The sequence below is a fragment of the Takifugu flavidus genome, chromosome 19, assembly GCF_003711565.1.
Source record: "Takifugu flavidus isolate HTHZ2018 chromosome 19, ASM371156v2, whole genome shotgun sequence".
Classification (NCBI taxonomy): domain Eukaryota; kingdom Metazoa; phylum Chordata; class Actinopteri; order Tetraodontiformes; family Tetraodontidae; genus Takifugu; species Takifugu flavidus.
Window position 1 is genome coordinate 10,141,274 of NC_079538.1, and position 23,463 is coordinate 10,164,736.

Here is a 23,463-nt window from a genome sequence, read left to right on the forward strand (position 1 = left end):
TGCCAGTAGCGGAGCTGGAGGCCAACTGGTCAGGTACCGTCTGAAGACAGCCGCTTGATTAAAGGGCAGACGGGAACATTCCGACAGATTAACGTAGAAAATCGTCCCGTCTGTGCTAAACCTTCCCTTTAGCATACAGGCTAACCCTCGAGGTGCTGCAGCTAAAACCTGCAAAGGGGGGATTATGGGTAGGACCCAACTGTTGTTTTTCCCTGTATTTTTTCAGCTTTTATTCAAATATTATTGGCTCATATATTCCTTTGTTTTTTCTTCACTTGTTGCTTAATTAGCGAGCCTGGGCTTCTTTTATTACTAATGAAGTAATGTCAGTGCGTCAGTTGTTTACCTGGACACTTTCTGGCGGGTCCGATCATAAAATGACACCCTCAATTTAATTCACTCACCAAGTTTCTCCTTTTTAAAAAACACAAACACATATTCAGACCTGTTGAAAAGTCTGCAGGTGGACGAGAGGAGAGATAAAACTGCAGCAGGCTGTAAATCATTGCCGTATTCCACGTCCGGGTGGATTCACTTGTCCAGGAATAAGTGGAGAACGTGTTTACGTTTGTGTAGCAGCTTCTTCAATTTTCCACTCAGATCTTAAAATGGCAGCTCCGCCGCGACTCGCTCCCCTTCACATCCCGCAGATTGACGAGAAGATCACAGAGCCGACGTGCTGAGAGGTGTCACCTCCGTGTACAAACAGCACTCTGGGGCTCTTCAAGTCAAATAGCCTGATGTTCCATCACCGAGTTTCTGGGGCCCGCTCAGGTATAAAAAATAAAAAAAACAGGAGAATTTCACATTAAAGTTGATGTTGTTGCTCACATTTGCGGCGCTTTGCATACCTCGGAGACAAAGCCTGTGAATTTCCACGCGCATTTGTTTGTTTGTAGGCTGGGAAAAGGGAAAAGCAAAGAAGCGTTGAGCGGTTTTGCAGCTGGCTGCTTCCCTGATGAGCTCCTCACGACAAGAACCGTCCTGCTGTTTGTCAGTAATGCGCATTCATACATATTTGGGATTGCTTTTCTGGACAAGTGAGCGTGAGAGCGAGCCTCAGCGGGAATAATTCCGAAGGAACTGTTGCGCAGATTACTTTTTTTTTTTGGTGAGGGGAGGTGGGGGCGCAAAAAATGGCGTCACTGTTAGAAACTGGCCTCACGGTCGGAGGATTGCAACCAATCAGAGCAAAGGATGACGAGCGCTTCGGCGTAAATGACTCAAAGAGAGACCGAACAGTGTGTTGAGCACAATGAGAGCCAGAGCGCTGCTCTTTGTTGTCCTACAGGGGGCGTAAGAGAGGGCACGAGGGGCCTTATTTAGCATTAGCGAGTGAATGGAGAGATGGGTAGTGAAGAGAGATAAGGTTCATTAGAGGAGGTGAGCAGGAACAAAGCCCAATCTCCATTTTAACCTTACCTTTAGACGGGGAGCACAGTTGCCGTGGTGATAAAAGGCCCGCGCAGTCCTCCGCTACGCAGGGAATACTGATTAAACCCTTACAATAGTTATCAGAACTCGCCGGCTAATGCTTCGATCTTCAGTCGCGCCCAGCTGCAGTGGTCGAGGACATTTTCTCTCTCTCTCTCTGTGTCTCTATGTCTCTCTCTCGGGTCCCTTCCTCCTCCTCTCACTCTTATCCATTCCTCACATCCATCCATCTCATTCCTCACACGGGCAGAATAGGCGCCTGGGGTCTTTAATGGCATAAGGGGGCGTCAGTGTTTTGATAAGTATCGATATCAATCTTACAAATCTGAATTTAATGACACAGTGTGTCTGGACCGTGGGCATTAGTCACGGGCCTCAGAAGAGGGATGAAGCAGACCGTCGCTCTGAATCGACAGGAAATCCGTTGCTGTCAGATTTTGTGGCGTAAAAAAAAACGTTCTTGGCGGCAGAATATGCGGCGGAGGCCAACGAGAGGAGACGCAAACGGGTGGAAGGAGGTGAAACGGCAGCAGGGGTGGATCCCTGCGAGGGAGAAGGCCGCCACCGTCCCCTCCTCCCCTTTCAGGTTGCCTCGTTGATGGATGGGCCCATCAGTTCGAAATAATTAGGACGAACTGTAGCCTTGTCTTGCTGAACACACCAACACCAGGGGGCGGGGGTCAGGCCTTAAAAGCGGGAGAAGTTGTTTCGCTTTATTTTGCCGCAGGAGAAGGAGGAGGAGGAGGAGGAGGAGGTGCACGCCAGGACTGCATCAGTCCCAGTTATTAATCCCGCGGCTCTGTCGAGGATCCCGCGACGGCGAGCCGTTGGCCTCAGTTACCTGATGATTTTATCAACGCCGAATAATCTGTTTTCTCCCGGACGATCAAACAATCACAAGAGAGGGAGAGCGATGAAACTGCAATCCGACCCCCTTGAAGGGCATCGCTCCATCCCGCAGTCTGCCAACAATGGTCAGAACGCTCCTCCTCCAGCTCATTGTTTTGCTTTTACAACCTGTTTCTCTTTGGCTTTTGTCCGCCGCCGCCGCGCCCGCCTCGTTTCCTGACATTCAGACAATCGGATTAGATGAAAAAGCTCTGATTAACCGGCCCTGGAAGGACCCGCAGAAATAGGGTTAGCATGTAGATGTAACATTTAGCTGCCAGGACGGCCTGAAATGGGGGGGCTGAGAAGCGCTTTGCTCCCTTGTTTTTGTGGAGCTGCAGCCAAAGTGCTGCGGCGGAGACGACTTATTGTCTGTTCGGGGCGGCGAGCTCACATTTGTCCTGCAGGACTCCTGCTGAACGGGGCTGATTAAATTTTAAAAGCACTTTCCAAAGAGCGAGGAAGCCTGAAAACAAGCTTCAGACTCATCGTTGGGTCGCGGTGACGAGACGCTTTTCTTCTGCGTAATTTGTTGAGTTTGCTTCTGTCCCACCGGCCCAACGACCCGGTCTGGTCCGACTGGTGCCGCTCGTTGAATCAGAGTATTCTTAACCCACTTAGACCTTCTTATCATCTGTTTTGAGGGGACTTTTGAAGGGGGGGCGAGTGCACACAGATGAACACGGGCTTAATGAGCAAAGGTTTGGACCCAAGCCGGCCGGACGCCGCCATTAATGTCTCGCGTCCCGGAAATCTGCCAGCGCTTGTTCTCTTTGGGCCAATGGTCCGGCAGCATCTGCAGGTGTAAAATAATGGAACGGCAGACATCTCAGCGACGACACGTGCTGTATCCCCGCTCAGGGGCCGCGGTTGCCAAGGCCGTCTACTGTATCTGTCACCGCCTGTCATCTGCCACCTCCCTCTCCCCTTTAAATTGATGAGAGCCGACTCCCAGAGGAGCGTCTCCCCATACAGATAATGACTTTTTTTGCAGTCTGACCTTCTGCGCAGTCATCGTCATTTCCATTTCTCTCGGCTTCTAATCTCCTTTTGTCTGGCAGGTATAAATGGAACATAAAAACGTTTGATTTCGGGGGTTGGATAGGGTTCTCCTTGTCTTCTGTGTGTGTTTATGTACCTTTAAAGACCCATTTTGGACTTGTCGCTGGTTGTGTGACGGTGGAAAGTGCAGAGAAGCGAATGTCTGCTGTAGTAGCTGGTTCTCTGTGTTCTTCTCCCTAAAATTCCAAAACAGCGGCGTCAGGAATGTGATCAGACAGGCGCTCGACACCAGCGCAAATCTGAGGCTGTGCAGGTGCCACGAGCAATCCTGCACCCAGAGTTGGCGTGTTACTTTGTTGCCTCCGACCAGAACACAGAGCCCCGATGAGGAGACAACACTGAAGGGTTGGGAGGGTGGGAGGTGTGTGTGTGTGTGGGGGGGGGGGGGGCGTCCCCTGGTGTGTGCATAGCCTTTCAAGCTGGTTGCGCGGTGCTTTGTTCCTGTCAGGCCTCACGCTGTGATCAAACCCTGCCTGAGTGGCTCAGCACAAAAATGACTGCTAGCCTCTTTCATAGATGTTGTGCTTTAAGGTGTATCCAGCACCCCCCCCCCCCCACACACACACACACACACACACCGGTCCCTTCAGGTCTGTACGCGTGTGTACGTGACATTCCAAAAGCTCCCCAAGTGGAATTTTATTGGCAAACAGCATAATTGGTTCATGACTCTGCATCCTGTTTGCCCGTCTCTGCTGTTCTGCTTCACTCCAGCAGGGAGATTTTTGTCTCGGAAATACATTTCCGGAGGCGCTTTTCGTAAATACCGAGCATTTAGACGCTCCCCTCTGCCGGCAGCCTGGATGCATTCTGCATGGCAGCCGCGCTGAAACCGGCTTCATCCCGCTGATGGAATTGAAGGGAGGACGGCGGAAATCCATCTGCTGAACACAAACTCATTTTCAGTTACACAAAAACAACCTGCACGCAGCGTGTAAGCCCGCGCGTGTCCGTGTTCCCGAAGAAAGGGATTGCCTCCTAATGCAATCTTTGAAGAGGGGGGTGGGGGGGTGGAGGGGGGGTGGGGGTTCAGAACACATTATGTTTACTGTAGAGCAAAATTTTCTGCTTGACTTGACGTGGTGATAAAGCGAGCAGCGGCATCCATATTTATAATACAGAAAAATGTTTTTGCTCCAATGTTATCTGAAGGTTTCAATGGATTTATGAGCGCGGCAATAGGTTACTGCCGGGCGGCGCCCAGGAGCCGGGCCGGGATTTAATTGAGGTTGATACAGGGAGTGGAGCACTTCAGTACACACCGGGAGCTGGGAATTCCCATTGTTCCCATCCTGAGCCGATATCAGGGGTCAGTGACCCAGTCCCACAGGGGCCGGGATCAGGACGGGTTTTCTATCTGACCCAGTTTGTACAAAGGGAAACGGGATCCCAGGTGAGGGCAGGTAGCACGGAAAACCCTGCTTGATTAGAAGGGCCCTCTGGGAATGGGATGAGGACCACTGGGATGAGGACCACTGGGATGAGGACCACTGCCCTACACTGAAATGTACGTCCAGTAAGTCCCGGTTCAAAAGTGAAACAATCCGATTCGCCATTGCTGCTTCGTGTTTCACCTGCTTTACCAAAGACCGCAGACGTCACGCGACCGTGCTAACCGTGCTAACAGGTACGGTCAGTGAAACCTTTGCAAGTTTATTCCAAGGGAAAACTCCTTTCTGGTGCTAAAGGTCACAGATATGCTAGCAGGGGCTAAAGGCTGTGCTTCCAAACGGGAGGCAGGGACAAATCTATAGTTTCAATTACAAGCAAAATGATACTAATGAGGACAAAAATACTTTTGATTCGCGCCGAAACAAGCTGAGGACAAAAGTGTCCTCATTTATTTGTGTTTTTCCGTCCTCTGCAGAACCTTCGAATTGCCGTGTTTTGGTTTATTAAGTATCCAAAGGCTGCCAAAATTGTGGCCGTTTTTAAAAAATAAAAATAAAAAATCACAAACTGAAACAAGTGTAGCGTTGTAGATTTAGGCCCTGACCGCCAGTGCTGAAATGCGAGCGGCGTACAGTGCTTTGGGAGTGTTTGGAAGCTTGGAACGCCGTCCCTGTCGGCTCCACTGGGACCTGATACTGGGACGCGTTCCATGGGAAACTTCAGAACCGTCTTTTCTCTTTGGTTTCTAATTAGCAGCTAACAGCTGATGCAGCGCAGCGACAGACGGGCGAACGCACGCGGCGGCGTGCATCAATGATCTCCGGTGGCTGATGGGGTCAGGCCTACCGGTTGTTGGTGGGGGAGTTCTCCTTCCCCTCGCCTGCTCAGTCCACGGTCTGCGGTGATCTGAGTTAAACTCTTAATAAGCCTTATTTCACGGCGTGCAGCCATGAGATTAGATCTGACAGGGCAGCCGTGGGCCACTACTGAGACTACAGATCTACAGGCTAAGCTCTGGATTGGAAATGTTCCAACGCCCGCCGGAGCTCACTGGAGGAGAGAGCGCACGGCCACGTATGATTGCTAGAAATCCTGTGCACCTCCCTGCTGACCGAGCCGCCTCCTCCTGCGCTTTTATCCAACCTTCCGTGGGCTCCTCGGAGTCTTTACACTGCAGGTGGAAGTTTTATTGAGCGAATTAACGGCCCCAACTCTCACCAGCAGATGCTGGCTGTTCCACCGCTGACCCTCCCCACCTTATATCCTGGAGGTGCTCAGCCCGCTTCAGAAGAAGTGTGGACTATCGGTTCGAGCTGCTGCAGCACATGATTCCATATGAAGCTTAAGATGTGCTCTCGCCGCCCTGGGCTCAGGGAGGTGCCATGTGGCTTATGGGGAGCTTATTAGGCTCCGAGCAGAAAACACATTATCCACAGTGGACCGAGGCCACCGAGAGATGATTCCCATTATGGAAGCCTTTAATTCCTCCGCTGTGGAGGGGGAAACCGCTTCCAGAAAGGAGCTGTGGTCTTCCGGTCGGCTCCAGCAATGATGGGCCATAGCTTCAAAGTCTGCTGGCAACTAAATGCCCTTTGCAGTTTTATAAATTCCTTTTTATTCCCGGGGGGGGGGGGGGAGTGTTTACCAATTAGGTTGATATCAGGATTTCTGCTATTCTGGAGGAATAAGCAACGATTCTCGAAACAAGCTGTCACCATATATTTTTACAAGATCCACGAAAAGCAGTTAATTAAACTCCCACGTATCTACACCACATCGGCGCATCTGCCAGCGTGTTTGACGCTATAAGATACCCAAATGTCACTTCTTCAGTTCGCAGATATAATTAAGAATTTTATCGGGAATTCCTCAAGGAAAACAGAAGGGAATGGGCTCGGGATGAGCCCGGCCGCGGACGTGAAAGATAGATGCTCGCTGGTGTCTCTGCAACAAACAATAGATGAACAGCATCCACGGAGACAGTGAGTTATTGGCTCTGTGGTGTAACAGCACCGCAAAAACTCCTTTATGCCCTCAGCGCGCACACGTGATTTATTCGCACTCGTGTTTTATTGTTGTTGTGCTCTTCAGCAGGGTGAATCACGACCATTTTCCCTCCTGTCAAGCCTTGTTGTTTAGCTCATATTTAAAATATCAACCTGCGTGCACGTGTGCGTGCGTGTATTCGAATAGCGTCTTCTTATAGATTAACAATGCATACACACTGCCCCCCTGCGGTAGAGTGCTGCAACTGTAGATAGATAGATAGATAGATAGATAGATAGATAGATAGATAGATAGATAGATAGATAGATAGATAGATAGATAGATAGATAGATAGATAGAAGATAGATAGATAGATAGATAGATAGATAGATAGATAGATAGATAGATAGATAGATAGATAGATAGATAGATGGGTTTGTTAATATTAATATTTGATGATGGTGCTGTTTGAAACTTGACCACAACAGTTTGGGGGAGCTGTGGATGTGAAGGGTTCCCCTGAGCTCCTCTCATATGTGAGCTCGCTGAAGCTCCTCGGCTCCTCACCCATAACAAATACTTCATCACAGAGGAGAACGGCAGGATTGATCCTCAGTCGACTTCCCCACTTCTGAAAAATTCCTGTGATGCAAGTTTCATCAAGGCCCCCAGTGCAACACACACACACACACACACACACACACACACACACACACACATACACTCAACCACCGGCAGCATAGGAATAGGAGAGAGAGATAAGAGGGATTTAAAATTATTTATGTGGCAACATTAGAGATAAATCTAAAAAAATCTCTGTTGTACTACACAAAGTAAGATTAGGTTTAAGTAAGATGTCAAAAGGGTGTCTTTTATAGCTTTTGGCCTATAAATCCGCTGTTGTAAAGACCTCCCCATTCTTCTTCCAGTCACGTCTCCATTTTAGGTTTTTGTGGATAGCAAAGGTGATGAAATGATCGCTGCTAGATTTCCTCTAAAGGAATAATTAGTCCTGGGAGCGTCTGGCTCAGAGGCCTCATCATCTACAGGGAAAGGTGAGACCTCTGCCTGAACCCTGTTACAGCAGCACAACGGTGGCGAAGCCCACCTCTCTGCATTTATGGCTAATTGGTGAACAGGAACAGTAATGAGGCATATTTAAACTGAAAGAGCAGGAAGGAAAACATGAGAGGTTCCGTGTAGATGAAGCACAGCTGACACAAACATGACCAGTGTGAAAATGGAGGTTGATTAATGTGTAACTGGAGGAAGATAATGTCAGCTGAAAACCCCCAAAATATTACACTCATTACCCAGTAGAATGGGATTATAGATGTTATTCTGTTCTGGCATTTCAGACCAACAGAAGTTTAACAAGTCAGATTGTCATTTTAGACTATGAATACGTGTTTCAAATGGAAATGGAAGTTTAGTAGTGTGTTTAGTAGTAGTGTTTTCTTCTATGTGGCATCTTACTTCATCTCACTTCTTTCTGAAATTGTATTTGTGTGTCTTGTATTGAATGTTTTCATCTTAAATGATCAAATATTGTAATACCAAGTCCAATATTCTAGAGATTCACAGCAAATACCAAACAACTGAATTACCTGAAAGTTCATGTTTATTTATATCTCTAAAAATGGTTTTCAAAAATCGACCACTAGGTGGCAGCACATGCGGGTTTAAATCAGAAGGAAATCTTATATAATCAACACTTATGGTTTATTTTTATTTGAGTGCCACGGTTGGCTGTTTTTGCGGCAGCCGGCATTTAAAAGAACATTTTTATTCGGATATAAAGTTAAATAAAAAGGTTAATTGTTGGTTCGTCATGGGGTGAAAGTTCACGCCTCTCCAAGATGGCGGCGGAACCAACACGAGAATGGAGCGACGAGCAGCTCAAAAGTGACGATTTACCCAAAAAGGACGTGATAAAGTTCATTCAGGACAATGCGGCCCACTCGGTATGTCTGCCCATTTGGTGCCTTTGCAGCGTTACCTTTAAATAATAGCAGATCGAACTGAATGTTCGCTTAATAAAGGATGTCTGTGTAGATTCTCCATCATCCTTAATAAAGGATATACCGAGTAAGGTGCTATTTGTATAAAAAATATAACTATATAAAATTGCTGCAAAACATTACACAGCGATACGGGATAATTTCACAGGGATTTGCACCGTTTACATAGACATCGTATTTGCAAAAAGCCAGCTCCACTGTGTTGTGCAGGTGGATAACTACGATTGATTGATTGATTGATTGATTTTTTTGTGGGGAGGAAAAAAGGCAGCAGAACGTCTGTTTATGTTAGTCTGTCGTGTATGTTCCTCTCCCAGTTCCTCAGTGAGCATAAGTTGTTGGGAAACATCAAAAATGTGGCTAAAACGGCAAAGAAAGAACAGCTGATCGTTGCCTACAATCAACTCTTCGAGAGTAAAGTAAGAATTATATTTACTCCGCAGAATCCTCTGCAGACTTCAGATGTATGACTTTCTTTCTTCTTTTTTTTCCTCTGAAGAGGTTTAAAGGCACGGATCCTGTTGAGGAAGTCACCGAGCAGGTGAAAGCTGCCAAAATCGAAGACAAGCCCAAAGAAGTCAAAACAGAAGTTGTGGATGAGGTACTGGCCGGACTGTTGATGTGGAATTTTGCTTCATGGTTTGAATCCCCCTGCCTTCTTCCCAGGGTCCACCCAAGTACTCCAAGTCGGTGCTGAAAAAGGGCGACAAGACAAACTTTCCAAAGAAAGGAGACACTGTGAGCTGCTGGTACACCGGGTCCCTGGAGGACGGCACTGTGTTTGACACCAATATTCCCGCAGGTGAAAGCAAACCTGGTCTTTTATTTTTGGTTCCTGGCATTTGAGATAGACTGTTAAAATATCACCAATGTCCTCTCTGCAGCGGCGAGAAAGAAAAAGCAAGCGAAGCCGCTGAGCTTCAAAGTCGGCCTGGGGAGAGTCATCCGAGGGGTGAGTTGATGTTGGGTGCAACTTTCGCACACTTGTGTCACGCGTGCTCACCGAGGCTTGGTTTCCAGTGGGACGAGGCCCTGCTGACTATGAGCAAGGGCGAAACGGCGAGATTGGAGATCGACCCGGAGTGGGCGTATGGGAGAAAAGGGCTCCCCGACTCCAAGTATCCTTTTTCTCTGCCTGATTATAATGTATAATATGTATATTGTAATGTATAGCGTATGCGGCAGATGCGGGTGTTCATTTCTCCTTAACTCCAATTCTATCAGAATTCCTCCCAATGCAAAGCTGATTTTTGAAGTTGAACTGGTTTCTGTGGACTAGGGTGCATCACAGGTGGATGAACGTGTTTACTTCAACTGCATTTGGATTGTATCGTCTCATTGTCGGCCACCACTCGATTCATACGGTGGCTTATTACACGACACCCTTACAGTGTTTTTGCATGTACGTCTTCAATAAAAACCCGGTCTCAGACTGAAGTATTCACTCATTTGGGTTTCATTCTGCTTCTGTCAAAGACTTGTCAGCACAATTTGTGCCATGTTTTTATTTCCATCGACAAGAGTAAATTTAATCATAAAAACACAATATAAAGCCAGGACAGCAGTAGCTCAGTGTGTTGAGGACTGGCCTGATGATGTAGAGGGTTGTCAGTTCAAGACCCAGTGCAGACAACGCATGGAAGGTGCTCAGAATATGTGTAAGGTGCACAAGGACTCCCAATTCCAAGCTTCCCTTTTCTGGGCTTGATTAAACACATGCAGCAGATGCTGCTGTGTCATGAACACCCTCAAAGCAATACCAAGATACCCCTGAGCCAAGCTCACACCCAAGGTATCCCACAACAAGCTGGGATATCTAGCTAGATTGTATGTGGGGGCAGGTTGTCAGCTCCCCCCCATGACCAACAGGGACAATGAAGACAATGAAATGCTGCTTCTTCCAAGCCAAACTTTATTCTGTACAGCAGGATAACATTGAACTTGGTTAAAACTGATGGGTTGGGGCCACTCCTCAGGGCATCAATAGCACCTAGGAGTTAGCATTGGGTCCCTTCTTCTTTCCAAAGGTAGGGACGACATTGACAAAGCGTCTGTTGTACTGGATGCGACGCTTCGCACGGCCAGTCTTCTTTTTCTTCTTCTCCTGCTTGTCAACCTGGACAGTGACAGAGGGGATCAGTTGTGGGTGCTCCTTAAGACAGTGTCAAACAGTCTAACCCAGAGCATGTGTCCCTGAAACAAAGTGTAACCTACCTTGGGGGTTTGTCCCCTCACTTTTCCAGCACGGGCCAGAGAGCCGTGAACCTTGCCTGAAAAGCAAAGTTTAACAGTATGACAGTAGGACTTTTTCCGTGACCATTTTAGGATTCAGGTGGTTATGGCGTGGTTTATGTTTCGTATTGGCTGGGAGTTACCTCCGAGAAGCCTGCCAACAACTTCCAGGGTGCAGTGCTCTGAAACTCCACAGGATGCCAGAGAGACACCATCCTCCAGTGGGCACCCATTGAGCAACAGCACCTGGTCCTCAGCGAGGAGACCCTCCAGACTCTCAGCATGAGCCTGAAACAAAACAACCATTTTAAACCATTGCAAACATCCACAAATGCCAGTTTTTTAGGAAGCGATGAACTCGCCAAGCAGTAGACACTTTTTGTTTTACCTTGATCTCCCCAACGGTCTCCTGTCCGGTCACCTCAAGGGTGTGAGTGTTCTGGGCACGCAAGAAGAGCTGCATCGTGATGCTAGAAAGAAATGAGCGTGGGGTTATTGGACAGGCTTAATGAGTACAATCCAACACTCGATGTATCTGTTAGAATGCTCTAGGAAAAGGAATCCAAGTTTCAAGTGCTTTTTTGTTTGGTTCAAAGATGCTTGGCATTGATTATTTGAAGATCGATTGTCAAAGTTCCCGAGCTCATTTCTGCGACAGACCAGACGCTTCCTGACTGGTCAGGCGGCGATTTCAACTGTGGGGGACCTCACGAATAAAAGGCTCACTCTGAATTCTACATAAAAGCGTAGAAAATTTTTATTACGGGGGTGCTTTTAAACCACAAGTTTTTATTAGAATGTTACAGAAAGCAAAGTTCCGGGAGCTGAAACACTTCTCCTCACGAACGATGCTAATGCTAAGATAGCTACCCACATGAGACACGCGCTTTAAGAAGTCGCGTTAAAACACACGCGTTTCTGCATAGATGTTCGCACTAAGGGGCGATATGAGATGAATGCGACACCTGTTGCCAGATATTAGACTTAAACCAACTAAAATGCTGCATATTTGATTTTTTTCGGACTTAAAACGCACAGGCCTTACCTCGCTTGATGCTAGTCGTTCAACGGTAAGCATAAAAAGGGCTGTTTGAGGGTCGAAACTGCGCATGTGCATGCTTACGTAATATGCTCTCTGGACACGCCCCCGGACTTTGACTGGTGTCACACCGAGTTTGTTCCGCCACTTCGTAATAATCAATAAACTTTAATATTCAGGAATTAGTAAAATTGTTAAACGCGCGGCTGACAAATCGATAATGAAACAAAGATATTGACACAACTAGTCTCCATTTAAAAGTTGTTAAATCAATTGACATTCTTTTTGGATTAAGGTGCAAATATGTAAACATCAGTATTTAATTCTGTCTTTACATTCTTATTCCAATCCTTTAATTAAAAAAAATATTAGAAACGCAATGAAGGATACTTCGGGATCTGTTTATTATGAAATCAAGTCAACATAAAAAAGGAGACTTTCAATCCCTTTATGGGAAACAATGACATTAAAAATCTTCAAGGAAAAAAAAAAAAGAACTCAGAGGTACACCATTCAATGCCTTCTTTTGAGCACTGTCAACACAATAAGACCAAACTAAGCAACTCAATCTAAAATTAAAGATTTTGAATCACACATGGAAATAAGCCACCCTGCACAAATGACATGCGTTGAAGAACCTCCCCAGAGAACAACCAGTGTTTGAGATGATTTTAACTACTGAGCTTTTAAAACATAACTGATCAACAGGAGTGCCACAATAGAAAAAAATAGTTCTATTTCAAACTATGGCTAACAAATTTAACTGATTTCACGCTAAATCAGAAGGAACAAATCAGAATCTGTGGTTGAACTGAAATCTCCATAACAACCAGCCGCAAAGTCTTGTTCAGTGTTGGACAAGAAAGGATGCTTTCCTCTGAGTCTCCATGTTGAACTATTTCACCATCATGTTGGGGGAGGAGGATAATACTGGTTATACTGGTTATATTGGGCATACTGCCCCCAGGTGTTTTGTCCCCACCCACCATACTGCTGTGGGGGAAAAAAACAAAGAGGCCATGGTCAAAAAATGGTCATAGATTACAGCACAACAATCTAGTATTTGTGCTTAGATGGGGCCAGTACCTGGTACCAGTTGTAGTTGTAGGCTGAGTTCTGGGCCTGTGCGTCTGTCAGTGCAGTAGCAGCACCTGAACCGTCATCCACACGCTGTCTTTTGGCATCAGGTTCTTGAGAGCTGAAGATAATGAAATTAGTTTAACAGACTACAAACATCTCTGCAGAGCACACACCAACGTTTCCCCAGGAACCCTTTAAAATGAATGCAAACATGGGCAAACGGTTCTCAATTTTAGCTACACCTGGCAAACAATCCAGTTATATTTTTGTGTTTGTATCGTGACAATTAAAAGCTCAACATGTCCTAACCTGTCATAACCATTCTCAGCTTTTGTCTTTGAAGCTTCATCTTCTTTCTGCAGTTTCTGCTGTTCCTCATATGCAGCCACAAGCCTATTTAAAAAAATTTTAAAAAAAGTTACATAATTTCTGAAATAAAAAGTGTGCAGCATATTAATTTTTTTTTAAAAAAACAACCAACATACATGTTGATGTCACTGCCGAAGTCCTCCAGGAACTCAACCTTACGCTGGCAGAAGAGAAGGCGAGTCTCAATGGGCATGCCGCTGTTCACAGCCCGGTCGAAACAGACCAAGATCTCTGCCTCATTCTGCGTCACATCTCCACTGTATTCAAGTTCCAGCAGATTCAGGTAAAGTTTTGGATTTGTCTGGACAAACAACAGGAAGAAACCACCACGATGAGTTATCTATATGGCTATTTACATTAAATAAGGACCCGTTTAAGAAGGGCTCCTCTTCCACTTACATGATCACTCTCGAGAGCATCAAGCAACACCGCCTTGGCCTTGCTCAGGTTTCTCTGCACCTTCATGTGCTGCCTGGCCAGCTTAACAGCATAGAACGACCTCTCTGCAATGGTGCTCGCGGACTCCATGGATTCTCTTAGCAGGGCCTCAGCTTCTGCCAGGTTGCCGTGCCGACGTTCAAGGCTGACCCTCCGGAGACGCACCATCGCCAGACCCGGAACCGTGGCTTCCAAGGACTTGAGGATTCGACGGGCTTCCTCGGCATCACCTGGTCAAAGAATTTAAAAAAGCCAAACTGTTAGTACACGTGAACTCCTGGAAAGATATTCGGACTTCATAATACTATTACTTCACACTGACCCTGCTGCTCTTCAAAGGCCGCCCACAGCAGGTGAATAGCTGGTTTCTTGGGCAGATGGGTGATGCACGCCTTCTTGTAGATGTGTCTCATGCCGTCTGTGCTGTATCCCTCTAGATATTTAGCATACTTCAGAGTGGAAAAAGAGAAAGCAAGATGGAAGAAGTGGAGGAGAGGAGAGAGAAGAAAAGGAAGGAAAAGAAAGAGGAAAAAAACGGACGGGGCATTTTAAACCTGGGTTTTTCACTTCGACAGAAACAGTGAAAATCTTCATTGACAAGATCACTTTTTAGAAATTTTCTGTGTAAACCCATCAGCACCTTCATGGAACCAATTAGATAAGTTTCTGTAAGGTAGTGGGAGACGAAGAAGATGCAACGTAGTAGTTGGCAAATGCTGCAGTCAAATCTTGTGTGGCAAGCTGGCCATCCCCTAATACAACAGATACAGTCACATATCAACGTTACACGCAAAGAGTGCAGGACGTTTACTGTCTCGATGTGATTATCATCGTGGATGGGGAAGTGCAGGGAAGAAGCGCGGTCGAGAAAGACATTTCCAACGCCTGTTACCTTGATCCAGAACTCTTCGTAGAGCGCACAGGCGATGAGGCATCTCTCAAAAAGAACCACTACACGCTCCGGGGTCCCGTTTTCTATTTCAAACTCCAAGTACTCCCTCCAGTTGGTCAGCTGAGTCTTTTCCAAGGCTTTGACGTGGAAGTAAGGTCTCTTGATCTGAAATGGATCGAATTTCATGTTAGGACAAAAATCTAAAGGAGAAACTTTAAAGGAACATATAAAAAGAAAACATACCGCTTCTTCAAAGGCCCAGCGCTTGCTGACTTCATGTTCGTTGTGGTTGAACAATTCCTGACGAATCTCAATCACCTTATGACGCATGTTTTCAATCTCAGTCACCCTCTATGTAAAGACACAGACAAATTGACGTGGTTACCCCTTGTGTATGTGAAACCACGTCACATGCCCACTGCTAGTCCTGCAACCAAGGATTTACGTCACCATTAGTTTGCCAGGGACAAGAAGCCTGAAGAGGCTGGAGGTACGTATGCACCCTGCATTTTAGCCTCTGTGTGCCGATTCTGGGGTAATTGGCCACGGTCACTCCCGTTAGATTTGGGTTGAGTCCCCGACCGGATGCCAACTCGATTCCCCCCGACATTCATGGGCTCGGCTGCTGACATAAAGACACCGCTTCAAACCTGACCAACGCTTTTGATCCCACAGCGAACAGGCAACTTCCTGCTAACCCCGACCAACAATACCTTGAAAAAACCACGTCTCCCTTGCAAGATTGGATATTTTTTACCTTTGCAGGGTCGGCGAGATCCTCTATGCCAGGTGGAAGCTCCTCCTGAGCAACTGCTGCATCGTCCTCACTGATCATTCCTGCTAGGCTGGATTTAGAAAGTTCAACTCTCAGCTTGACGAATTCCTCTTCGGACAAAAAGTGCTTTGGGTGGTTGCTCTGCACGTGATCTTTAAACCTGCGCGGAGGAGCATGAACGTTAAACCAGTGCAACATTTAGATAAAATTTCCAACAACTACGACAAACAAGACAGCCCATTCTGTTCTGTAGTTACTTACTTCTGGAAGTGCTGGGAATAGAGCTGGGTTGGTATGCCAAGGATGCGATCATAGATCGCAGTGACGTTAGCCAATTTCTGCTGCTCCGTCTCCCAGGCGATGAAGGATTCCCAAAGACGGTCGGAACGAAAGTCGGTCCCTGCTGCAAGTACTGCATGTTCATATGCACTAAGGAGGGAAAAAAAACAATCATGGACTTCAGGTAATGTAATAAGCATAAATCATATCAGTTACATAAAAGAATGAGTTATAAACTCACGCTCGGATACGCGAGTCAGTCTCAGGGTCAGTGGTGTCCGAGTTCTCTTTGAAAAAGGTTAAATAGTGCAGCCACAAATCTACGCTCAGAGGAATGGCCTGCAAGCCTCTTCTGTAAACCTAGAGAGAACAAACATGACCATCAATCACAGGACACAATTTTGATATGTTAAAATACCAAACGTCTGTGCCAATTTACCCCGAAAGCAAACTAAAGCAGAATATAGATGACCAATTATTTTGTTCAGTAAAATATAAAATTATTATTTGGACAGAAAGTTTGGCTCTTTTTTTCACTTGCTGGATAAAGGCTTTCACATATGAAAGATTTTTACCTCTTCTGCAGCCTGAATATTGTCATGTTTTTTCTCAATGTCAGCATACTTCTTCCAATAGCCGTAGCAGTAGGGATAACGTAGGAAGAATACATCAAATGCTTTCCTCACAGCTGGAAGTACATTCTGCAAAGAAAAATGCCAGTTAAGTCAAAATGTTACCTTTTTATTATTTCAACTCATTTCGTTTGATAATCATTTTAAAAGAGCCTGACAAATGTTCACAGTTATTAATCTTAGTAATAGAAAAAGAAAAACATATATTGTCTACATGTCATCTTACCTCTTGCTCCACATACTGCAGCAAGTAAACCCAACCATTGAAATCTTCTGGGTTGTCCTCGCATCCTTTAAAAAGTTTTTCAAACTCGGCAGGCAGCTCTGGTTCGGGAGGAACGGCTATTTCTTCATTCTCTCTGGACGGTTCTTCCAGCTCCATCCCATCCCCAGTCACATGAGACACGTCAGTCCCATCTACAAAGTTAAAGTTAACATTACACTTACTGTTACTAATCACAAAAAAACCTGAAACATTTATTCCCAACACATTAAAATAAGAATAACATGTAAAATACTACCATTCAGGATTAGCTGCCACTTTAATTACCTGGATTGGCTTCCACTGGCACTGCACCCATCTCAGGTTGTTCTGGAGCCTGCGCCTCTTCTAAGGGCTGTGGTGGGAGGGGTGGCTGCTCCTCTTGGTACAACTGAGGTGGTTGAACCGGCCCCAGAGATCCTGGATCTCCAGCATTCATCTGCACATCCTGGGATGTACCAGTGTTCTCTGGCAGGGTACTGGTAAGTGGTCCCATGGCACTCTGGTCCATGGGGCAGTCAGCAGTCTGACCAGGTACAGGAAGATCAGGAAGAAAGGCATCCCCGTTGCTCTCCATGACAGGAGGCTCAGTGTGCAGCATTCCAGAGAATGGTCTGTCTGAGAGAATCGGGCTTTCTGGAAAAGAGTTCAAAATCAGGGATACAGTAGACATTCTAAATCAAAGTCTACATTGTCGGCTTCTTTTATTTATTTTTTTAATTTACTTTGTTTTAAATTACATATTAATGGTTCGTGAACAAGTGGTTTGTTTCACTTAATTTGAAAGCAGCCAGAGGACACTTCCTCTACGGTAACGGAAACGTCTCTTTCGCAACAATCTATATAGATAAATGTATTATTTTCCCACTCAATACATTGATTCTAAACCTACTTTCATAAAAAGTCTGAAAACATAGGCACAGTTCGCTGCACATGTTGTATTGTAGCTGGTTTCATTTCTAAACTTGCAAAGTCAAAGTTGCACATGTAGCAGGGCCTAGACCAAGATGCTAATCCACTTGGTTGAAAGCGAGTCCCGATTTCATGCTAACTTTAGCGCAACGCTAGCGCACTTTTCGCAATAATACCGTAGCGTGCGTCAACATATTTATCCCAATAACATGACCAACTTTCTTGTATAAAACGCACGTATCCAATCGATATTCACCGGTAAAACTACGTTACTGTCGAATGCTAACCGGAACTACAACGTGTGGACGTTTGCCTCCATTTCCAGACCCGTCGAGCGCCTCCATATTAGCTAGCCGGCTAACGCAGGCCTCAAAAACCTAGCGTTAGGTCAGGATTAATAAGAAACCTTTATACCAGTTTTCATAAATAAAGATGGATTTGTTGTCTTACCGGTATCGCTCATTAAATGGTGGGGAAAACCAGCGGTTTGGAATAGCTTTTGAAGTTACTTAATCTCTTATCTACAATGACGAGGCGCGTGTCCCGACCATTCTCAACTTAACAGAACTGAGGCTGGGTGTGCGCATGCGCCGTGTCTTTGTGCGCCCCCTACAGGCTATTAATATATGGTAACGTCATGACGCAATATTATAGATACCATATTAGCTGTTAATATTAAGATAATAATTTGTATTATTTCTGTCATATGATGACATGTTTTCTTGCTGTATTTAGCCCCTGTGCCTCATGATGACTCACGCCCATTATTATCTTATCGTCTTCAAAGAAATAAGAGAATTTCCCCAAATGATGATTCATTGACAGAAAGTCACGCCCATTCATGAAAGATAACGTTAGGGCAATCTACGCAAACAACTCTATGAAGGTTTCAATACCAAATGTTCAGTGCAATATATATATATACAGTGTGTATAATCATCCGTAAAAACTTGGCATCAAAAGAATTTTTTTTGAAGTAATTCAAAAACAAAACGTGACAGAGGTCAAAGGGGGAAAGTGGGGGTTGTGTTCACACTAGTTTAAAAGAGACAAACTAATGTGAGGATTAGGAATTATTAATTTTAACGTTGATTCACAAATGCTATATAATTATATTACAGTATACAGTATACAAATATTCACATATCGTGCCAATCAATGAGCCCCAGTTACATTAATAGTTTGCGCAGGTATTTTATTAAAACCACCAGATGGCGCTTTTGGGGGTTTTGTCGTGAGGAAGTGGCGAAATGACTGTTTAATGACTGAATTATGTCATTTGTCAGTGACCTTTATCAATTATATGAAGTGCTTTTCAACCCATTTTCCTTTTTCTCTCCAGCTAAAGAAACGTGTAATTGATTAGATTCAAATGTTAGAATAACGTTCTCACCCACATTTTTGATACGCTGTTAAGGCTGCAAGATCTTAATAATTTCATAGTTTAGCGCATGCTTATTTTCAAAAGCTTCTTTTGTTTTTAGTAGGCAAGTTTGTGAAAGAACGTGTTAATTGTGTATTTTAACTATCAACATTCGAATAGATGCTTTCATCCAAATTTGAAAGACCCGGAACACATAGGGACGTTTTGAACGAAATGAAAAGTAATCTTATTTAAAATATCCAGGAAAACTGTAGCCACCCAAATCTTTTTTTTTTCTAAATTCCGGATGACGTGTAGTAAACCAACAAACAAAAAACTCATTACATGTAGTTAAATACATATTTCATTTTCAAATGGCGTCATGTGTCACGAGCCGGTTCACAGGTTTCCCTTTCCAATCGCGCATGCGAAATGGCGCATGGTGCCTTTAAGTACACTCGGAAAAAGTGAAATTTACTTGATTGATAGAGATTTTGATAGTCTCAAACGGTCGCATATGAATGGATAGCATATAAATGGTGACTATCTCAATCAAAATTATAATCTATACCTTTACGTTTTAATGTAATATACAACAGGATGTGGAATTGGATATCTCATTTTTTAACGATGTGAATGTTCTTGAAATAACAGAGGAACTTGGGGTTGAGGGCGTTTACCATATTATATATGCGTCGTGAAGGCAGCATCAGTGTGTGTCAGCATTGTACAGGAAGTGGCGGCACATCTCGGTCCGCACCTTTTCCGGTAACACAGCACCGCCACCGCTGTGACTGAACGGCTGGAAAGGGAGGGAAGAAGAAAGCCAGAGGGCGGCAAGAGCGGGGAGAAACGGCCGGGGACTGGGGGAATAATCGCCGCAGACGCGGGTATTTATACCCTATTTCACATTCGACGCTTTTCTTTGATTTTTCTATCCGCAGAGGCAGTAATTCGCCTCACCCAAAGTTGCTGTTTTACTAACACCCCTCCCTTCTCGCGTGTCACAGGGCAAAGAGAAGAAAGTCGGGCGAATCAATGACCTTTTGATCGCTCTTCCCCTGGACGCCCCAGTACAGAAACGGAACCTTTTTTGCCGTGTTTAACCGAGCTGCAAAGACAATCGACTGGAATTTACTAAGTGTGGACAAGCGACGACCAAGAAGGAAGTCAAAGCCCCGGTTTGGATAAGGCCTCGTCTATGCAGCAGGGTTTTCTTTTAAGGTGCTGTTTTAAAACGACCTTGCGAATAAAGAAAAGGAGAATTTGGATTTGACGGAAGCCTAAAGAAGGGGATGGTTGTATATTCAAAGGAAACCGTTGACTCGTGAAAATACACACCTAGTTCTACCCGATCATTCACCCATTAAGGACAGACCTTCGTTCCAATTGATTGTTTTAAACTATCACTCAGCCGTAAAAACCTCCTGACAGTTGTGCTGCCATTCATTGGCGGAAACTGCATTTCCCTCATTAGGGGGCCCTTGTTTGTCTTCCAAGTATTTATGCACGGCAAAGAAAATGGGGAAAGTGCTGGCAAAGATTTTTGGCAACAAGGAGATGAGAATATTGATGCTAGGACTTGACGCTGCTGGTAAAACTACCATCTTGTACAAGCTGAAGCTGGGACAGTCCGTCACCACCATCCCCACCGTGGGGTTTAACGTGGAGACCGTCACCTATAAGAATGTGAAGTTCAATGTGTGGGATGTAGGAGGCCAGGACAAGATCAGGCCCCTGTGGAGACATTACTACACTGGCACCCAGGGCCTGATATTCGTGGTTGACTGTGCTGACAGGGATAGGATCGACGAGGCGAGGCAGGAGCTACACAGAATCATCAACGACCGGGAGATGAAGGAAACCATCATATTAATCTTCGCCAACAAGCAAGACCTCGCCGACGCCATGAAGCCCCACGAAATCCAGGAGAAGCTCGGCCTGACCAGAATCAGAGATAGGAATTGGTACGTTCAGCCCTCATGTGCGACATCAGGGGATGGACTATTCGAGGGTCTGACCTGGCTTACCTCAAATTACAAGTCCTAATGTTTCTCCTTTCACCAGCTTTGAAGACTTGGAGAAACAAAACGTAGCTGAGATTGGGTGGAAAAACACAATCTGAAGCAATTATTACCGCAACTTTTTGCTTAAATGCAAAGAGAAAAGCAATTCTTTTTTTTCTTTTTTTGGGGGGGGTAATGATGACTTAACTATAACCCCAAATTTCATTTAAAAGACCGGAATTTATTTGATAGCTGGCTTTCTTTTAGTAGTTTGCTTTGGTTCACATTCTATATAATCTGTAATGTTGAATTATACCTTCAAGCTTATTATTTTGAGCTCTTGGTGCAAGTTTTTTTTTTTTTTTAATGCTTTGCTTTATGTCTTCTGGGACACCAATTTACAGTCCTGCCAGTATTTTCATGACCTTGCTACATATCCAAAGGAAAGATGCTAAAATCCAGAGACCATATCACCTTTGTGGCTCAAACTGCCTCATCTCTTTTGTAAGAATGTGTAATAGGGATGTGGGGGCCTTTCCAATGATTTTAGAAATGATTGTACTTGAACAGAAATTTGTACGTAGTTATTTCCTGTGCGAGTGATCGAGTGGTTCCATGCATCGACCACGGCGGTGGGTTTCAGAGACACTATGTGGACGCCAGGATCTTCGCTCACTGTGATATGGATTTCTTGTTTTGTTTCAGGGTCTGGATTTGTCATCAACTGCCTTTATTTAGTTTCTTCCAGAACTTCCATGGCTGTTTCTCTAGTCTCAGCTGCCTTAAGACCGATTCAGATCAGTCCCCCTCCTCACTGTATGGAGACAGTTACTGCAGCTGAGGGTGTGTTGAGTTTGCACTTTGGGATGGGGGTGGTTACTCGCGAGCTGGCTGTGCACATTTAGCTTTCCTGTGGTTGACTTTTGGACCCCAGCAAGCATTAAAAAAATGCAACCCCATTATTTCCAGTGTAGGTGCTGAATTTACTGCAACCTTCATGTTGTCCATCTTCATACGTGTAGACTAAGGTGCAACAGACACACACACACTGATATTCTGTTCATAGTTCATAGATATTGCTATTTTTTATTTGAATATTTTTTGCTATGCTGATAAAACAATAAAAATATATCCAGATCTGCACAGAAGTGATGCCTTTTCACTATGAGTTAGTGGAGTTAGTACTATTTCCACTTCTGATAAAAGAGGAAGTGAGAGTTTGGGGAGTTGGAATGGTTGAAAGAGTCAAAGCCAACTGACGTAAAGAGAAGTGAGCCTCTGCCTGCTTCCTCTGCACTCGCGTGCGTGACTGCCAGTGAATAAATGATGATGTGTCTCGTTGCGACTGTTGGGTGGAGCCTGTTTTGCTCAACGCATCGGACATTTTCAGACGACGAAGGAGAGGTTTGAGGAGACCGGGCGGGACGCAGAGTTGGACATGTCTACAGCCGCGTTCGTCTGAAGGAGGGGAAAATTTGGAATTCTTGCAAGGTTGTGGAGAACGCTCACGACAAGCAGAGTGAATTTAATGAGGATGGCGGCTTGTGTAAGTGCAGAGGTCAAAGGTGACGCTCTCATTAAAGGTCTCTGCCAATCAGGCGCGCAGCCTTGGGTTTGGGAGCCCTTTCTGAGTGGGGAGAAACTGCAGTAACCTGAATTTTAGGGTCATTAACTCATTTTTCCTCTCTTTTACCAGGCCAGTTTTGGACTTTGATATGTGACACTGAAGAAGTTTTAGGAAACATCCACACTTGGCTCACCTGAATCACCTCAGAACCCCTGTGTGACTTCTGTTAAGGGGAACTGAAATAATAGCGCACTCTCATTCTAGTTTATTCCTTTGGAACATTTTTTAGGACTGTAACTCTGCCAGATTTCCTAAAAAGTAAACTTTTAAACTTTCTGATGTCACCATAACAACGTTGCAGGGCCTCACTGTTCAGGAATGCTCCCCCCGTGTCCGGATTTGCTCTGTTTGACCGTGTGCTGTTTGTCCTGCTGCTGCTGTGAAGTTTGACCTGTTGCTGTGTGGAAACGCCATGTGTCCAATACGAAGGACGGGGACAAACAAACGCCGCCGCCTGTTATCTCTCTCGAAACCTGGTTCCTTTATTTTGAAACCAGGCGCGCCAATTACAGGAATTTCTCGTATCGTTTTACGGGTTTTGAAGTGAAACCACTTTATTTGAACAGCTAAAGGCAGCGCCCCGGCGAGGACGAGACTGAACCTGTCGGCCTGTGGCTGAATGACTCGACTGCCTGTTGCCGGTCGTGGGCTCGGGGTTGAGAAGAACTGAGATGGTGTTGCATCAGCGGGTCTGAGACTCGTGCTGCACGTGTCGGGGGCCTTTTGTGCAGCTGTCACTGCACTCGGGAGCAGATGCGCTGCACACGCTGGCTG

General features: G+C 45.3%; 4 protein-coding genes across 5 annotated transcripts; 2 read left to right on the forward strand and 2 right to left on the reverse strand.

Annotated features, from left to right (window-relative positions):
* Nucleotides 1-8,570: 8,570 nt before the first annotated feature.
* Nucleotides 8,571-10,231, forward strand: fkbp3 (FKBP prolyl isomerase 3). Its single transcript, XM_057016178.1, has 7 exons — nucleotides 8,571-8,726; nucleotides 9,101-9,202; nucleotides 9,283-9,384; nucleotides 9,450-9,585; nucleotides 9,668-9,735; nucleotides 9,804-9,901; nucleotides 10,008-10,231. The coding sequence occupies exons 1-7, from the start codon at nucleotides 8,622-8,624 to the stop codon at nucleotides 10,060-10,062; spliced, it is 666 nt and encodes a 221-aa protein (XP_056872158.1). The 5' UTR covers nucleotides 8,571-8,621; the 3' UTR covers nucleotides 10,063-10,231.
* Nucleotides 10,232-10,672: 441 nt separating this feature from the next.
* faua (FAU ubiquitin like and ribosomal protein S30 fusion a) lies at nucleotides 10,673-12,161 on the reverse strand. The gene is made up of 5 exons (XM_057016182.1): nucleotides 12,061-12,161; nucleotides 11,404-11,485; nucleotides 11,159-11,303; nucleotides 10,998-11,053; nucleotides 10,673-10,899 (listed from the first exon to the last, which is right to left on the reverse strand). The coding sequence occupies exons 2-5, from the start codon at nucleotides 11,476-11,478 to the stop codon at nucleotides 10,774-10,776; spliced, it is 402 nt and encodes a 133-aa protein (XP_056872162.1). The 5' UTR covers nucleotides 11,479-11,485; nucleotides 12,061-12,161; the 3' UTR covers nucleotides 10,673-10,773.
* Nucleotides 12,162-12,434: 273 nt separating this feature from the next.
* Nucleotides 12,435-18,412, reverse strand: prpf39 (PRP39 pre-mRNA processing factor 39 homolog (yeast)). Of its 2 annotated transcripts, none has more exons than XM_057016155.1 (15): nucleotides 18,144-18,412; nucleotides 17,070-17,417; nucleotides 16,746-16,936; nucleotides 16,463-16,588; nucleotides 16,129-16,247; nucleotides 15,870-16,037; nucleotides 15,591-15,768; nucleotides 15,077-15,184; nucleotides 14,834-14,998; nucleotides 14,264-14,390; nucleotides 13,903-14,171; nucleotides 13,620-13,804; nucleotides 13,444-13,527; nucleotides 13,141-13,252; nucleotides 12,435-13,047 (listed from the first exon to the last, which is right to left on the reverse strand). In XM_057016155.1, exons 1-15 carry the CDS (start codon nucleotides 18,154-18,156, stop codon nucleotides 12,961-12,963), a joined length of 2,280 nt encoding a protein of 759 aa, XP_056872135.1. In that variant the 5' UTR covers nucleotides 18,157-18,412; the 3' UTR covers nucleotides 12,435-12,960. The 2 variants fall into 2 exon arrangements, with proteins under 2 accessions (XP_056872135.1, XP_056872134.1); XM_057016154.1 differs by having other exon boundaries at nucleotides 14,582-14,998.
* A 1,345-nt stretch (nucleotides 18,413-19,757) lies between these two features.
* Nucleotides 19,758-22,210, forward strand: arf6a (ADP-ribosylation factor 6a). The gene is made up of 2 exons (XM_057016179.1): nucleotides 19,758-19,946; nucleotides 20,067-22,210. Exon 2 carries the CDS (start codon nucleotides 20,578-20,580, stop codon nucleotides 21,103-21,105), a length of 528 nt encoding a protein of 175 aa, XP_056872159.1. The 5' UTR covers nucleotides 19,758-19,946; nucleotides 20,067-20,577; the 3' UTR covers nucleotides 21,106-22,210.
* Nucleotides 22,211-23,463: the final 1,253 nt, after the last annotated feature.

Coding starts and splice junctions, on each gene's coding strand:
- fkbp3 (XM_057016178.1), top strand. CDS start 8,622: ATGGCGGCGGAACCAACACGAGAATGGAGCGACGAGCAGCTCAAAAGT. Junction 9,586..9,667: donor TGACACCAATATTCCCGCAG/GTGAAAGCAAAC, acceptor TCCTCTCTGCAG/CGGCGAGAAAGAAAAAGCAA. Junction 9,736..9,803: donor TGGGGAGAGTCATCCGAGGG/GTGAGTTGATGT, acceptor CTTGGTTTCCAG/TGGGACGAGGCCCTGCTGAC.
- faua (XM_057016182.1), bottom strand. CDS start 11,478: ATGCAGCTCTTCTTGCGTGCCCAGAACACTCACACCCTTGAGGTGACC. Junction 11,054..11,158: donor TGTTGGCAGGCTTCTCGGAG/GTAACTCCCAGC, acceptor TTTGCTTTTCAG/GCAAGGTTCACGGCTCTCTG. Junction 10,900..10,997: donor TGAGGGGACAAACCCCCAAG/GTAGGTTACACT, acceptor GTCACTGTCCAG/GTTGACAAGCAGGAGAAGAA.
- prpf39 (XM_057016154.1), bottom strand. Junction 14,391..14,581: donor ATCTAATTGGTTCCATGAAG/GTGCTGATGGGT, acceptor TCCACTCTGAAG/TATGCTAAATATCTAGAGGG. Junction 14,172..14,263: donor GGCCTTTGAAGAGCAGCAGG/GTCAGTGTGAAG, acceptor TTCTTTGACCAG/GTGATGCCGAGGAAGCCCGT.
- arf6a (XM_057016179.1), top strand. CDS start 20,578: ATGGGGAAAGTGCTGGCAAAGATTTTTGGCAACAAGGAGATGAGAATA.